The 14,313-nt window shown below is 56.4% G+C and overlaps 1 protein-coding gene across 12 annotated transcripts in view; it reads right to left on the reverse strand.

The window, feature by feature from the left end:
• ADD1 (adducin 1) overlaps nucleotides 1–14,313 on the reverse strand; it is a 77,959-nt gene that overhangs the window by 3,544 nt on the left and 60,102 nt on the right. For 9 of the 12 annotated variants that reach the window (XM_045182913.2, XM_024573596.4, XM_071221322.1 and 6 more), the window contains 6 exons: nucleotides 11,339–11,683; nucleotides 8,771–8,872; nucleotides 8,084–8,173; nucleotides 7,354–7,446; nucleotides 3,166–3,322; nucleotides 350–436 (listed from right to left, as the gene is read on the reverse strand). In XM_045182913.2, the coding sequence (XP_045038848.1) occupies nucleotides 350–436; nucleotides 3,166–3,322; nucleotides 7,354–7,446; nucleotides 8,084–8,173; nucleotides 8,771–8,872; nucleotides 11,339–11,683 (874 nt within the window). The remainder of the gene's footprint in view (nucleotides 1–349; nucleotides 437–3,165; nucleotides 3,323–7,353; nucleotides 7,447–8,083; nucleotides 8,174–8,770; nucleotides 8,873–11,338; nucleotides 11,684–14,313) is intronic. The other 3 variants (XM_045182915.2, XM_045182917.2, XM_045182916.2) reach the window with 3 other exon arrangements.

A 14,313-nucleotide genomic window follows, 5' to 3' on the forward strand; every position in this document is an offset into this window, starting at 1 on the left:
TCTCAGAGGACACTTCCAGAAGCACAATCCAAGCACAGGAAGGGTTCGGAAATGTGCAAACTGGGCAAACGGACCTCTGTCCTCCCACCTTGGGACAGCTCACAGACGCTCTGCTTTGCCTTAAGTTACCCAGGACAGAGCCAGAACTGGAGCAGCACAGGCCAGGGCCCAGAACCTTGTGCCGGCTGCTGCCCACACAGAGGCACACGTCCTCATTAGCGTCAGCACCCTCCTTCACTAGACAGAACACACGGTGGACAGCCCTCTGCATGGACACCCATCCCTCTGCACAGGGCCCTGCACCCTCCCACACCAGGGCGGCCTCACCCACCCCGGGTCCAGAGCTCACCTTCGTCCAGCTTCACAGGGGTGCTGGAGGCGGCAGGGCGCTCTGGAGGACTACCACCTCTCTGCTCTGTGGTCTCGTCCACACTCTCTGCAGGGGAACAGAAGGTGAGAAGGGCGAGTTAAGACGCTGCCTGGAGCCTGCATCCCCCCAGGAGCAGGTGGCCTTCTGCCACCTCGGGGAGGATGGGCCTCCAAGGGCACATCCAAGAGACAAGGAAGGGCTCACAGCCACAGCTGTCTGTGTCCTTCACCTTCCTCCCCGACAGAGGGTGAAGGAAGTCCAGCATCACTGGGGTGTGGATCTAGATTTCAGAAAAGATTTCACCAACTTTGGACTTAACATTAATTTCTATTCTTACTCGCAGCAGAGTCCGTCGAGCTGCCAGTGACCCACTGGCACTGCTGACCTCCAGCCTGCCTCGCCTGTGCTCCAGCAAGCAGCCCTCTCCTCCGCTGAGCAGGCAGCCCAGGGCCCTCCCCCTCTGCACCACCTCCAGAGAGACTACAGGAGCATTACTTCAGTTTTAATTTTTCACGCAGAGCATTTTCTACCAAAAGTGGAAACTTGGCAATTGTAACGCCTATGTCCCTTCTCTAAAGTACAATATGCTGATGAGGATCAGGGAGCTGCAGGAACCATGACCCAGGATCCAGCAAGTGCCAAGTCTACCCTTCCTCAGGGAGAAACACACACCCGCGCTCCCTTGTCCGTGGCCCCTTCTCTCCTGTGCACGTGCACAGTGACTGCTGAGGACCACGGGCTCCCACGTGCTGAACAAGCCTCTGTAGTCGGCAGGGCCTCCGACCTCACAGAGAGGCCCCCCCCCGCGGAACCTGCAGCTGCCTCCCTGAAGCCAGGAGTCTGCCGACCAAGGCCTTTACATTCACATCTGCTCCCTGAGGCCTCCAGCCTCTCTCCTCCTCCGATAGCCCGCTGACCTTGACCTGCGGCACCCTTCCCCCCATGCCCAGGACCAGCACCAGGACACACAGGGCTCCTGGCAGGGCTCAGCTGTCCCACCCACTCACTTGCTGTAACATCCCTCCCAATTAAGGGGAAAGTCTTGTGTGTCTTGTGGTTTGACTAAATAAAAAACGAAGAAATCCAGGTTTCCCAGAACACGGGAAGGACCCAGAGAGCAGACACGTGTGCACGTGACAGGCCGCAGCCCACACGCTGCCCCAGCTCTTAGCCTGTGGCAGGCAGCTGTGGCGGAGCCCCAGGCAGCTCTCCACAGGGCCCTGTGAGCTACTGAAGGTGGCCGACCGGAAGCAGCGTGGGCAGCACCGCTGTGCAGTGAGTCTCACCGTTAATGCACGTGTAAGGGAAAGTGCCAGGCAGTGACAGTGTAACACACCCTAAAATCAATTCAGCAGTAGCATTTTGCACAACTCAAATTCCAATAGCAGCAATAGCTGGTCTAACACAAGATACAAAAGGAGGTGAACTGGGGCAAGTCAGAGACAGGAGAGCAGCGGAGAGCTCCCAGGACAGTCGCCTGCTGACCCAGAGGGCGCTGCCAGGACCACACCCACTGCGGGACCTCGCTCCAGGGACAGTGGTCCCTGGAGGCCAGCAGAGCAGGATGTGTGGGCCGTACTTCACACCTGAGGCTTCGAGGCTGCGCCTGTGGCCCTGCAGACTGCAGTGGGTGCCTCCTGGTGGGTGGACGTCTGTGCCCCAGGGTCTTCCTGGTACCAACCAAGGGTGCTCAGGGGAAGGGACCCAGGCCCTTTTGAGCCTTCACGGGAGAGGCTGAGGGGAGACTTGCTTCTCTCGTCAGTTCTCGAAACATCTGAATCTACTTAAAACCTGAAGCCCGGAACAACCTGCTCTAAGAGCCATTTACTCCCACTCGCTGTGAAACATCCCGTCCCATTTTACAAAAACACGACCTCCCAGGCCAGTGAGCTCCCAAGAGAAAAACAGGCTGGCCTGGCCAGTGGCCACCACGCCGGCTGGGAGGCAGCGGGAAGTGCGGAGATAAGGGCATGCCGCCACCCTGGCTGTGAGCACCAATGGGGATGCAAAGGAGCCCGCGGCTGCGCCACCAGTGACAAAGGACTGAGCGCTGGCGCAGAGCCGGACCAGGGGCCAGCCCGGGCTCTGCCACACATGGCCTTGTTCCTGGGGCCCGCCATGCCTGTCCCTGTGTCCCTGTGAGCCCTGGGTGGAGCACACGTGTTCACAGCACCGCAGGACCACTCAACCGTGACTGACCAGTGCCGCTGACACCCCTGGGGCGGAGGGGCCCCTCTCTGTGAGGCTGTCAGAGAAGAGACTGCATCTGTCCAATGCTGACTGTCTCTTACAAACGACAGAGCGCCCAGCTTTGCCACGAACTGTTCCAGAGAAATGTCCCCATCACTCAACATGGCGGCAACCCTGCTGAACAACCGGCACTGCTCTGCACACCTGGGACTCCCCAGGGGACAGCAGGCCTGTGGTGCTGCCGAGGGCATGGAGGCCCCACGTCCCGCCTCTCCTCCCTGCCTCACCCATGTCCTCATGGTAACTTCTGATGACCAGGGCACCTCCTGGCCCGGCCCCCTGCCCCCGCGTGGGACGGCACACTGGGGCCCAGCAGCAGGCACTGGAGTGCTCAGCCGCCATCTCTCCCACACGCGCTGTGGGCACGCAAGCAGAGCACTCGCAGGTGGGTCTGTCCTGTTCTCTCGGGGCCTACCTGAGGTAGAGGGAGGACGGGAGCATGGGAACCCTCTGTCCCGAACAGATGCCTGGGGTACATAGGTGCTCCCTGCACACCCAGCCACGCTGAACCTACTGTGGTGCCGGCCCTCCACGTGCGCACTCACCTGCGGGGCCCTTGTGCTTACGCTCCACCTCCCTGCGGTACTCCTCCAGCTCCTGGTCGGTGAGCGAGGTGAAGGGGTTAGGGCCCGTGGTGCTCACTATGGCATGGGGCTGGTACTCCTTCTCAATGATGGCCTTGGAGGCTGTCACCAGCTCCCCCTGAGGACAAAGAAGGAGGCCGGGTCTGCGGGAGCCCTGCCATGGGTACTCCCTCCTCCCAGGCCGGGCTGCAGGCAGGTGGGGCAGGCAGCTCTGCAGGGCACACACCCCTGCGGCGCAGGCTGAGCCACAGCCTTCAGTGGGAGCAGACAGAGAAATGGTTTCTGATGCAGTAAAGTAAATGTAGCGGGGAAGCAACGGCAGCGAGGTGCAGATGGAGAGCAGGGAGCACCTCGCCCGCCTACAGGGGGAGTGGGCTTTAAGGACCCTCTGCCCCCATCAGGGTGCCACAGACCACTGCAGCACTTCAGGTGAGGCACGCTGCCGGATCTGCTTCCATACTGAGAGCACAGATAAGTTCTGTTCTTCTGACGTAAACACCAGTGTCTGAGGAATTTGGAAAACTGAGAATGTGTGAAAGAGACAAGAAAGCAAAGCACTGTGCAGTGCCCAAGTGGCTCACAGACCATGTCCAGTCTCCCAGGAGGAGGCAGCCCCAGCAGGCCCCCGGGGAGAGGGGGAGGGCACCAGGTGGGCAGCCCTTGGGGCTGTGAAGCCCACTGGGCATTCCCTTGCCCCAGCACGGCTCTGTGCCCCACAGCTCAGCCTGCTCGGCCCCCAAGTGCTCAGGGGTTCCCCTTTAACCGTAACTCACGCATGTGCCCATTACTTAACGAGAGCTTCCAACAACAACTGAAGAGGAGAGAATCCAGAACCACTGTGACCCCAGGCCCGCTCCATCAGCACTCTCCTCAGCAAGGGGTGAGCCTCAGAGGCAGACGGCGTCCCAGCAGGTACACCCAGAGCCAGACCAAGGCAGGGGGTGCCTGGGCTGAGTGGCCCCAGTCCCATGAGCTGGGTACCGAGTGTCTGGAGCACTCTGTGACTGATCAGTGAAGATGACACAGAACCCAGGGGACAGATGAAAAGGGCCTGCTGAAAACAGCAACCTGTGCTCAGGGAGACTCGAGATTCAAGATCACCTGGGTGAGCAGGCTTCTTTTGGACCAGGCCTGACCAGCTTTTCACTCAGAGGCAGCCCAGCCTCACCAAGACAGGGACTTGAATCCTCCTCTGCCACTCAGTAGCCCTGAGGCCTGAGACAAGCCCCTTCCTGTCCACAGGCCCGTTTTACCATTTCTGAGAGGAGTCTGCTGGGCCGGGCATGGCTCAGGTCCCACTACGCACCGACTACGCACCGACGCTATCAATCTACCGCGACCTGGCTAGCAGCCTGTGCACCCTGGTACTGCTGCCCGGGAAACAGGAAAGTGATAGGAGATTTGAGAGAAAGGCACACATCCATTTGAGTTAAAGGCTCAAAATCAGTGAAGGAAAACCATCAAGACCTGACCACCACAGGGATGCCCCCTGGACAACAAGGCCCCAAGGCCCTTCCTGTGCCAGGACACCTGGCCCTCCAGGCACCTCTCCAGAAGTATGGCTGCTTCTGGCCACCGCTGGCAGGGGCTCCCTCCCCAGTGAGGGCCAAGCTGGTGTTAGAAAAATGAGCAATGCTCGAGATGCAAAGAGAAACATGCCCCGTGGAAGCCACCCAGCTGTGAAGTCAGGGTGTGAACGTGGAGGCTCTGGCTGCACCCCTAAGGTCCAGCCCCTACCACGGGCTCTGAGCAAAGCAGATGCCCAGCCACTCCTCTGCCCGGGGCTGAGGCAGCCTGAGTGCGGCAACAGCCCCCTCTTACACTGCGCAAACCTGGGCTGGCAATCTGACCTCTCTGACCACAAGGTTTTCACCTGCAAAACCTACACAAACTTGATTTTACACTCGTAGTCCTGGGCCAGGCACACACTAGATGCTGAACACCAAGTTCCCCAAGTGAGTCCGCAAGGCAGCCCCAGGCCCCCTCGCGTTTCAGTCAGGCAGCACAAAGGGCAGTGGGTGCGTGGCCCTGTGTGCACAGGGCTGCAGCAAAACGGGCCCTGGGGGCTGCACACACCCCACAGCAGAATTCCTCACCATGCTGGACAGCTTTCAGCGCAAACCTTCACACCTGCTCTCAAACGACTCAAGTCCAGAAGGTGGCCAGAGTGACCACCAGCATGCACAGCTCTGAGTCGAGAGGCCTTGGCTGGGCTTCCTGGGTCTTGGGCACTGGCGCGCAGGGTGTGGCTGGGGACTCGCTGCCCCTTCTTCTGTCAGAAGACATGGGGGAGACAGAAACGAAGGAAAGGCCTTCCAGAAAAGCCCCAACCTCCTTAGCCTCACATGCCCGTTCCTCAGGCTCTTCGTTGGGAAGCAAGAATCTGCAGGCTTGCTCACTGGAGAGAGAATGTCTGTGGGACAGTAACAAACACGGTCCTTTCATCTGGTCAAGGACAAGCTCACCTTGCCAGCAAGCAGCACCCCCTCTCAGGAGGAGCGTTGTGACCTGTGCCCGGTGGTCCACACACGACACAGAAACAGCCCTCATCAGGCATATTGGGGTCAGGCACATCCTCACCATCAGATGAAGTGAGCTTTGTCATAGGAAGAAGGCCAAGGGTGCAAATATGAGCACCCAAAAGACAGCAGCAGGGAAAACAGAAGCTGGAGCAGGGATCTCTACATGGGGCATCTCCTCTGCTGGGCTCGGCACAGACCCCACAGGGTCCAGTCTGGTGCTCGGCCCTGCAAAGGACGCAGGACTCACCAGGAACCCCACCCCCACAGCCAGCCAGGGAGGGGCCCATGCCCACACTCCATGAAGCTCTGACAGGCGACTGTGATGCACGCCCAATCAGAGCACCACTGGACAGAGCAAAGCAGAACTGGGACGGCATGAGGGACTGGCCTGCACAGCAGCCTTCCTTCCACACAGTGGGCCGGTCTGCTGTCTAGGCAGACAGCCCTGAAGACCCAAACAGAAAGCACTACGTGCAGTCCGATGCCAGAGCGCCTGCCTGAAGCGGCTGTGCTGCAAAGCTGGAGGGCTGCGCGGCTCAGTAAGCCCCTGGCGCTCATGGACTCCACACACCTTCACACGTCGGACATAAAAGAACGAGAAACTAGTAAGACCACACAGTGGAAGCATGAAAGCCAAGTGGACAGGCAAGAGGCCATCTTTTTCCTGTGGTCTAAAAAGCTCCTCCAAGAACAGCTGCAGGAAATACATTTTAAGGACAAGAGAAAATGAGACCCGTGAAAATAACATATAAATATGCAAAATAATGTTCTGAGCGAGGATTCCAGACTGGAATACAGAATGTCTGCAACAAATCAGCTTCTCTCTGGCAACTGAAACACAGGTGAGATGATACATGCATCCCCCGGGAGGTGTGTTAATTGACAGACACAGACCCTGAGAAGCTCCTCTGGACACAGGTGAACAACTGAGGCCCTCACCCTGCACCTGCAATCAGCCCCCTGCCTTGGCACCACATTCTGCATGCCAGCAGCCTCAAAGCTTGCTGGCGTGCAGAAAGGCAGGCAGGTCTCCCACGTGGGCGCATGACCCCCTACTGAACACATCAGATATGCATGTACAAGGAGAACTGTCATTTGGGGCTTCAAATGTTCACAAGTCTTTTTCCCTCCTGCAACATTAAAAAATTGCCTAGGTTTTTTAAAAAAGTCAAAATAAACACATTTCATCGACAAGGGCTGACAAAGACTGTCTTGCTTCATCCCCTGCTTCTGTGAAATGACATCTTTCAGTCACACCACCTCCAACTGCACATCTGCCACATTAGGGTTGCAACTGAGCAGGCGAAGGGGAAAGTCGCATGGGGCAGTGCCAGCACTGGCCAGAGTCATACGTGGAACTTCAGAAAAGGACCCCATGACTAAAACCGCCACCTTTCCGCGACAATGGAGAATGCCGAAAACTGTAAAAATAACTTCATACTGAATGTGGTAATTGCAGAATGGAGGAGGCAGAACAGAACCTTCCGTACTGTCTCACAAATGACCTGGAGACCTGTGTACAGCTACATCGGTCACTACGACAATGCCAGCGGGGGCAGGCAGCGAGGGGTGGGCAGGTAGAAGGCAGCATGTGCCAACAGGTAATGAAGGGCGGGGCAGTGAGTACCTTTCTAAGAGAGAGAGATTTAGCTGGGCTAAAGGTCTGCTCTGTGAGCTCGAGCCCCTCGATTGTCTCCGTGCAGTCAGACAGGGGTGCGTCCTGCAACAGTAAACTGAGTGAGCAGAGCCCCAGGCCCAGCCTCAAGTACCAACCGGGCCCACAGGATGGCGCCGCCAAGAGCATGCAGCAGAGACAGCCCTCACAGGGAAGGCACTGAGGGGTGGGGGCACACGTGACCCTGGAGTCAGGAGCCACTCAGAAGAGGCAGTGACCACCACCTACCCTACGGTCACGTGTAAGGTTTCAGGGGCAACTGCTTACATGGTTACCCTCAATGGGCCCCGAGGCACTGTCTCTTTATAGCAATGCAGGTCACTGCAGCCCACACTGACCGGTGCCCTCTGCGGCCACCTTCCCCAAGCAGCACTGGGCTGCAGACAGCAATGTGCACAAGAGCAAGTCCGCCAAATCCCTCGCCTAGCACTTTAACATGGGGCACCGCACTCCAGCCAGGCGAGTTAGTGCCCCGGCGGCTGTGCGGCCGACTCAGGCATGCACTGCACGGGGAGAGCTGGAGGGGACGGCCCCGGGCATGCTGGTGCTTGGCCTATCACTCAGGGAAACATGGCTGTGACTGCTTGTCGTGAAGGCTTCCACCAAAGACTGCTGCCTAGAACACGTACCTCACAGTCACGCTCTCCCACCTTAAGAGTAACAAGAATTTCTGAGCACTCACCTGGATGAGGCTCCTGTCCATCATTACACCAGACAAAACCTGGGACTGGGGGCCGGCCGTCTTAATGTCCTGTAAGTTCTGCTCTCGGATCTGAGGATGGCAAGAGGGAGAAACACACATCAACAGCACAGAGACATCTCGCCGGGACTGGGACTCACGCCCACAGCTGTGTGCCAGCTGCACCTCCTGTGTGCCCTGCCCACACTGGTCCCGCATGACCACCCTGCCTGCTGTGTGGCGCTGATCCCGCCAGCTCAGGGGCCGTGGGTCAGAGGGCAGGGAGGGCCCATCCCTACATTCGGTCCCCTGAATACCTGGGGCAAGAAGCACTCCCTCACTCGAGGGGACACTCCCTATGAGTCCACCATATTGGGACACTGTGAACAGGGCGGGTCTGTGTTCTGACACACGACACGTGCACAGCTCCCCAATGAACCTGGAACAGGCTGTGCAGCCTCCAGCTCTCCCCTGCTGTGTGAGCGCCAGGTCAAGAACCAGGGGCCCCCAGCTGCCTACGCTCCCACATCACACTGCTAGCACAATAGCAGAAGCAGCGCACAAGTGACCTCAGCTGCAACTGTGGTGGCAACAGAAGTCCTGGGCCAGAGCACACACTCCCTGCCCCCGCAGCCGCGAGCATCCTGTCTACCCGCCGTGGCCTCCGCCCTCCCACACCAGAGTACGCACCTTGTTCCTCATCTCCTGGACCTCTTTCGGGTTTGTGTTCAATGGAACAAACAGGTTAGGGACAGCAGAGGTGGAAGTTCTATGTCCATCCTCTTTAGTCCACTGCAATATCAAGAACAGTTGGAACGTCAGAACCGGGATAGCGGGAAGCGACACCACAGCATCCAACCTGTCCAGCTCCTCTCACACCTGGTCATGCACTGAACGTAACAGAGAGTGAACCAATGCCCACACCCCTGTGCCCTGTGGCCCTCGGATGGGGCCAGGCGTGTCCAGACAGACACCAGAGTGGTGGAGGCCAGAGCCGTGACTGATCGGCCTGGGCCATTGAGAAAGCCCCGCTGAAATCTAGGGTCTGATACAGGCTGACGACAGCTGTGCCCACTACTCCCGTGGGCTGGCCAGTGGGACCCTTCAGAGCACATTGGTTCACCGTTCTGAGCATCGTCGACACCAAAGCCAGCTGGAAGCATGAGATGACAGGGTCGTGGGAAGCGCTGTGACGTGCCACCCACAGGGAGGGACGACTCGGCACTGGGAGGCAAGAGTGGGCATCACCAAAGTTGTGCATTACAATAAACTACACATCGGAATGCACTGTTGCGTAGCTGCTTCAACCCAAGAAGTCTGCTGAATGAACGCTTATGCACCCGGTGGAAGATTTGGTGATGTCAAATATTTTATATAACTTTGTATTTTGTTACAAAAATATTCCAAAGGAACTCGAAGCGCTATGATCCTCACCAGAAGGCTGTTTTAGGTATCAGTGCATATCGTCAGCACCCCGCACCTTTCACTTTTGTACCTCGAATCAAATGTGACCTTTTTATTCACGTTGTAATTCTGAGGCATGAGCAGGCACTGAGCATTAAAACAAGCCCACCTGAGAGAGCAAATGTTATGCATTTCAGTGTTTTCAGAAGGCACCAAAGAGCCATAAACCGTAAGACTTGAAAGAAAGCAACAGGAGCGGTGGGGCTCAGCCACTGTGAGGGAGTGAGATGGGCGTGGAGCCGGGAGGTACTCACTGACGTCATCTTCAGATTAAACAACTCCAGCTTTTCATTAAAGACAATTTTCAGTCAAAACATGAAAACAGCAACCTTAGGAGCTTGACGCATTTGCAAATTTGAAACAATTACTGTAAGTGAACATACCAACCTGGGAGCGTGCACGGGCGTGTCCCTCCAGAACCAGACACGTTCAAAGGCTGACCAAGGTCTCCCTCCGCGTCAGCACTGACTACAACACCCCAGTACATCCACCCCTTTTCACTCGAACAGTGAATGCAGCTCAAAGCCGCAGCTATACACAGACCTCGGAACGATTCAGCTCAGCACTCAGCACTGTGTACTGATACCAGCAGCACAAAGTTGCTTAGGCCCGCTCCCTTTCACAAGTGAAATCAATCAAAACGGGAAAGGAGGGAGAGCAGGGAGAGCAGGAAGAGGGGGGATAAAGGGGGATAAAGGGGGATAAAAGGGGAGAAGGGGGAGGGTGGAAAGGCATAAGGCAGGGAGGAGGAGGGATGGGCTTGAACCTGAAGCCCCTGCCCGCACAGGTGGCACGCTTGCCGAGGGGCACAGAGCTCTCCCCCCAGCTGGGCACCGGGAAGACACCAGTACCACCTGGGACACAGCACTCCTTTCCCAACTCGTCTGCGGGGTAAGATGCAGGACAGGAGGCCCCGCGTGCTGACGGGCACCCACTGTGTCAGGATGACTGAGTTCATCTCATCTGCACTACAGAGCTAGTCACGCAGAGGCGGTCTATCCCGCCTCCGCGTCCACAAGACCCCGCTGCAGGAGCAGGGGGCTGCCACAGGCTAGGCGAGGGGCCCTGAAGACCGTCTTCACAGGGGCGGCTGAGTGCCAGGCCCCGAGAGTGGCTCGGGGTTGGGTGGCCACAGGTGTGAGGCACGCCGGCAGCAGGTGCCTGTGCTGCACTTGGGTCATGCCGCACCCAGCAAGAGCTCGAAGACTCTCCGCGATGGCCGTCTACTCACATGCACAGTCCATGCAGGAGGCAGCTGCTGAGGGCGTTCGGAGGCTTTGGGACAGAAGTGGGGAAGGCTAACGAGAGAGGACTGGCCAGCTGGGAACCCGCCAGGAGCCTGAGAGGAAACTGCTTAAGAAAGCGCTGGAGACGCTAAAGAGCAGAGTTAGTGACGTCGGGCCACCACCGGTGCTGACAGCACAGAGCAGACATGCTCCGACTGAACTGCCCTGCAGTGCGGGAAGTGTTAGGATTCCACAGAGACAAGCTGAGTTAAACGGCAGCTCCTAGGGTTAGGTTAATACACGCATTAGTTGGCACTTTTGCTATAAACGCAGCTAAGTAAAGGTGCAGTTACTGGAGAAAAACAATGTATCTTAAGCAGTTTCAAGCAGACAGTATTGCTTGCATTACGAATGACGCATTAAGTGGAAGTGGGCTCCGGCTGTGGAAGGTTAATGGGAAGGTTTGCCTTAAATGGGGTCAGCAGGGCTGGTTCCCAAAGCCTCCGAAGCCCCAGCTACCCAACTTGCTCTACATCATCTAACTATGAACAGTAAGGTAGGCACAGACCAAGCAGTTGGTAATACAGCTTGGCACGCAGACACCGGACGAGAGAGACTGCAGCAAAGGTTTCACGTGATCGTGTGTAATGTTCGTCCACACCTTAGTCTTCGACTTGGGGCTGCTTCCATTCTGCCCTTCCTCAGAGGCATCGTCCCCCCGGCCAGAGTTCAGCCACCTTGTCTTCTCTCGTTGCTGCTTCTGAAAACTGTGTCTGAGAGGAGAGCAAGTGCCCGAATCACCGTCACTAGCAAAGGAGTAACCTGTGACAGTAGCAGGAACCTCCACATCGCTGTATTTTTTAGACTTCTCTCTCAGAGCCGGGTATCGGTACGGGTAGCCAGTTCTGTAACCCTAGGGTCCAAAGAGAGTAGAAGACAGTCAACGTTCCGTGTCTAAAGCAGAGACTCGCTATGGAAAACTGTGTGGGACACCGACAGAAGCTGAACCCAGGCACACACAACTCAGCAACTGCACTCCGAGGTGCGTGCCCAACAGGAAGGCGAATGTGTTCCTCAAAACAAAGCACTAGGTGCCGACAGCGGCCCTCTTCCTAAGAGCCCCAAGTGGGAACTGACCCGGAAGCCCATCCCCAGTGACACAGACACGCCGGGGTGCTCACCCTGGACTGGGAACCAGCAACGAGAATAAACCCTGCAGCAGGCACAGCCCGCGGGAAGAGGGTGCTGCCTTCTACTTCCACTGCACAGGGGTCGTCAGCCTGGGGACAGCTAAGTGGTTCACAGAGGGGATGGGGCTTCTGAGGCACTGGCACTAATTACATAAGAGTGTTCACTTTTTAAAAACTAATGAACTGAATACCTGAATAGGTAGAGTGAATCTCCTATTCACTCTATTTCCATAGAAAGGTAAAAATTCTTTTAAAAACCGGGCTTACTTGCTGCTGGCTACAATACAGGTTATACTATCAACCTACTTAATTTTTCTTTATCTCTGAAGTCGCAGTTTAGATTCTGTGATAAACTCTAGGGGAGACCAAACAAGTACACCTCATGACAACTGGCTCTTGGTAAAATTACTGTACATTTGACTCTAACTTAAACATGCAAGTTTAACCCTCAACTCTGCCTCACACCCATCTGCTCTGCTTCTATCGCTAACTCTCATCTCTGTCACAGCACCTGGTCCACTGCAGGCTGCCCCTCGCCCCACGGCCAGGGTGGGGTCTCACCCATCTCTCCTATCCTGTGTTCGGCACGTGGTGGTACAGCAGACAGCCTTTAGGGTGGCCTGTGGCCCCCACCTCCTACCCAGGACTTGAGTAATCCCCGTGACTTCAGGATAAACCACCTGGGACTCAACAAAATCTTAGTTCCGTAGGGTGTGGATTTCTTTATTCTTCCCTTTAAATGCTGTCAAACCAAAATCAGAGGCAATTTGCAGACCTCAGACCTACTTTATAGCTTACAGTTGAAATATGGGTTCATTCCTTCCTTGAGAAACTGGACTTATATCTCGATTTTGTGGGACACAATTCAGCATTTCTTCTGTGTACATTGAAATGAACTTCCTCACGGTGGGAGGTTCTTCAGCTGTTCTCTGTCCTACTCAGTGACGAGCAGACATATGACCAGTACACTGAGTTGGGGGCTGTGGCCAGCAGTGGCTGTCCGGTTTCCCTCTATAAACCACACGGCCTCCTAACATTAAAAGTGGCAACATATTCTGTGCCTGTGACGGACACTGACTGAAGGAGCCTAGTTGTAATGAACGTTTCAAAGGTCAGTCTTTCATCCTCTGTGTTCCCCCCCCAAGTCAGAGTTCCTGCCCAATTTTGGTTCCTTCTGCAATCGCCAGAACGCACTGAGTGCACGAGACAGAGCGGCTCCTTGTCTTGATTCTTGTCCTCTCTCCTGTCCCCACTTGACTTCACGTACAAGCGAGTGAAACGTCATAGTATTTGCCGGGAGGAGAAAAGACGGGCTATAAAGACTGGGCCACCCCAGCGCTGGTCACATTGCCGGGCCCGAGGGTGTCTGACACCTGGGCCACCACTGCCCCTTTCTCAAACCTTCTCCAGGTGTGTCTTTCCTGAGGTTGCACTGCCCTGTCTGCCACCTGCCTCCAACTGCTCCTTCCACCTTCTTGGTGAGCACTGCCGCTCTTCCTGCTCCCTGGCCCGTCCTGTCCACACTGTCTCTGCCCCGCAGCTCTGCCCGTGCTCCATCAGGGCACAGACCACAGGGGCTAGGCTGTACCTGCCATTTGTCCATTTCCTTGACCAGGGCAACAACTGTGTCCTATTCACGGCTACGGGCTCACGAGTGGATGGTCTGTTAATGGAAGCCATCTTTACTAAGCAAATGAATTCAGAGTTATGGAAGATTCTGCTCACTGCTCCTTCACTGACTGAATCTACTCCTGTGGATACTTAGCACCTGAGTACATCCTGAATCAGGTCCATGAATTCTTTGTTTCAAAATCTCAGGAAAGTTAAACCTCCTGCAACTGCCATCCCATCTGCGACCTGTTCCGAAAGTCACACCTGTCTTCCATGAGGTAGGGGGTGTCCCACTGGGCCAGGGGCTGCCCTCTGAAGTGCCCAGACCAGGCACACAGCGCACAAGGAAGCCAGCCCTTCCTGGGCCTCCCTTGCCCCATGCTGCCGTGACTGGTCCTTGTGTCCAGGGCCTGCTTTCTGGAGAGCCCAGGAGGAAGGACTCTCCCAAAGTCCCTCTCAGAGGTGACAACACAGCATGAAAAGGCCCCAGTATAGAGCCGTCTGTCTTACAACATGGTGGCTACGACCCTTCAGGCCCCGTCCTGAGTAACTGAAGACTCTGGCAAACTCGGAGACGACTTGAAAGGCATGTCCGTCTTCCTGGCCCCTGAACCCCCACCTTGTCATCAGTGCTGCCTCTGCCACACGCCCTCCTTCACCAGCTAAGCCTGTCACATGTCTACCTCCCCTTTGAGGTCTTTCCCAGTGACATCTTCTCCCTCCAGTTCTCTCCCTGGCCTGT

This window comes from Desmodus rotundus, chromosome 4 (genome assembly GCF_022682495.2).
Source record: "Desmodus rotundus isolate HL8 chromosome 4, HLdesRot8A.1, whole genome shotgun sequence".
Classification (NCBI taxonomy): domain Eukaryota; kingdom Metazoa; phylum Chordata; class Mammalia; order Chiroptera; family Phyllostomidae; genus Desmodus; species Desmodus rotundus.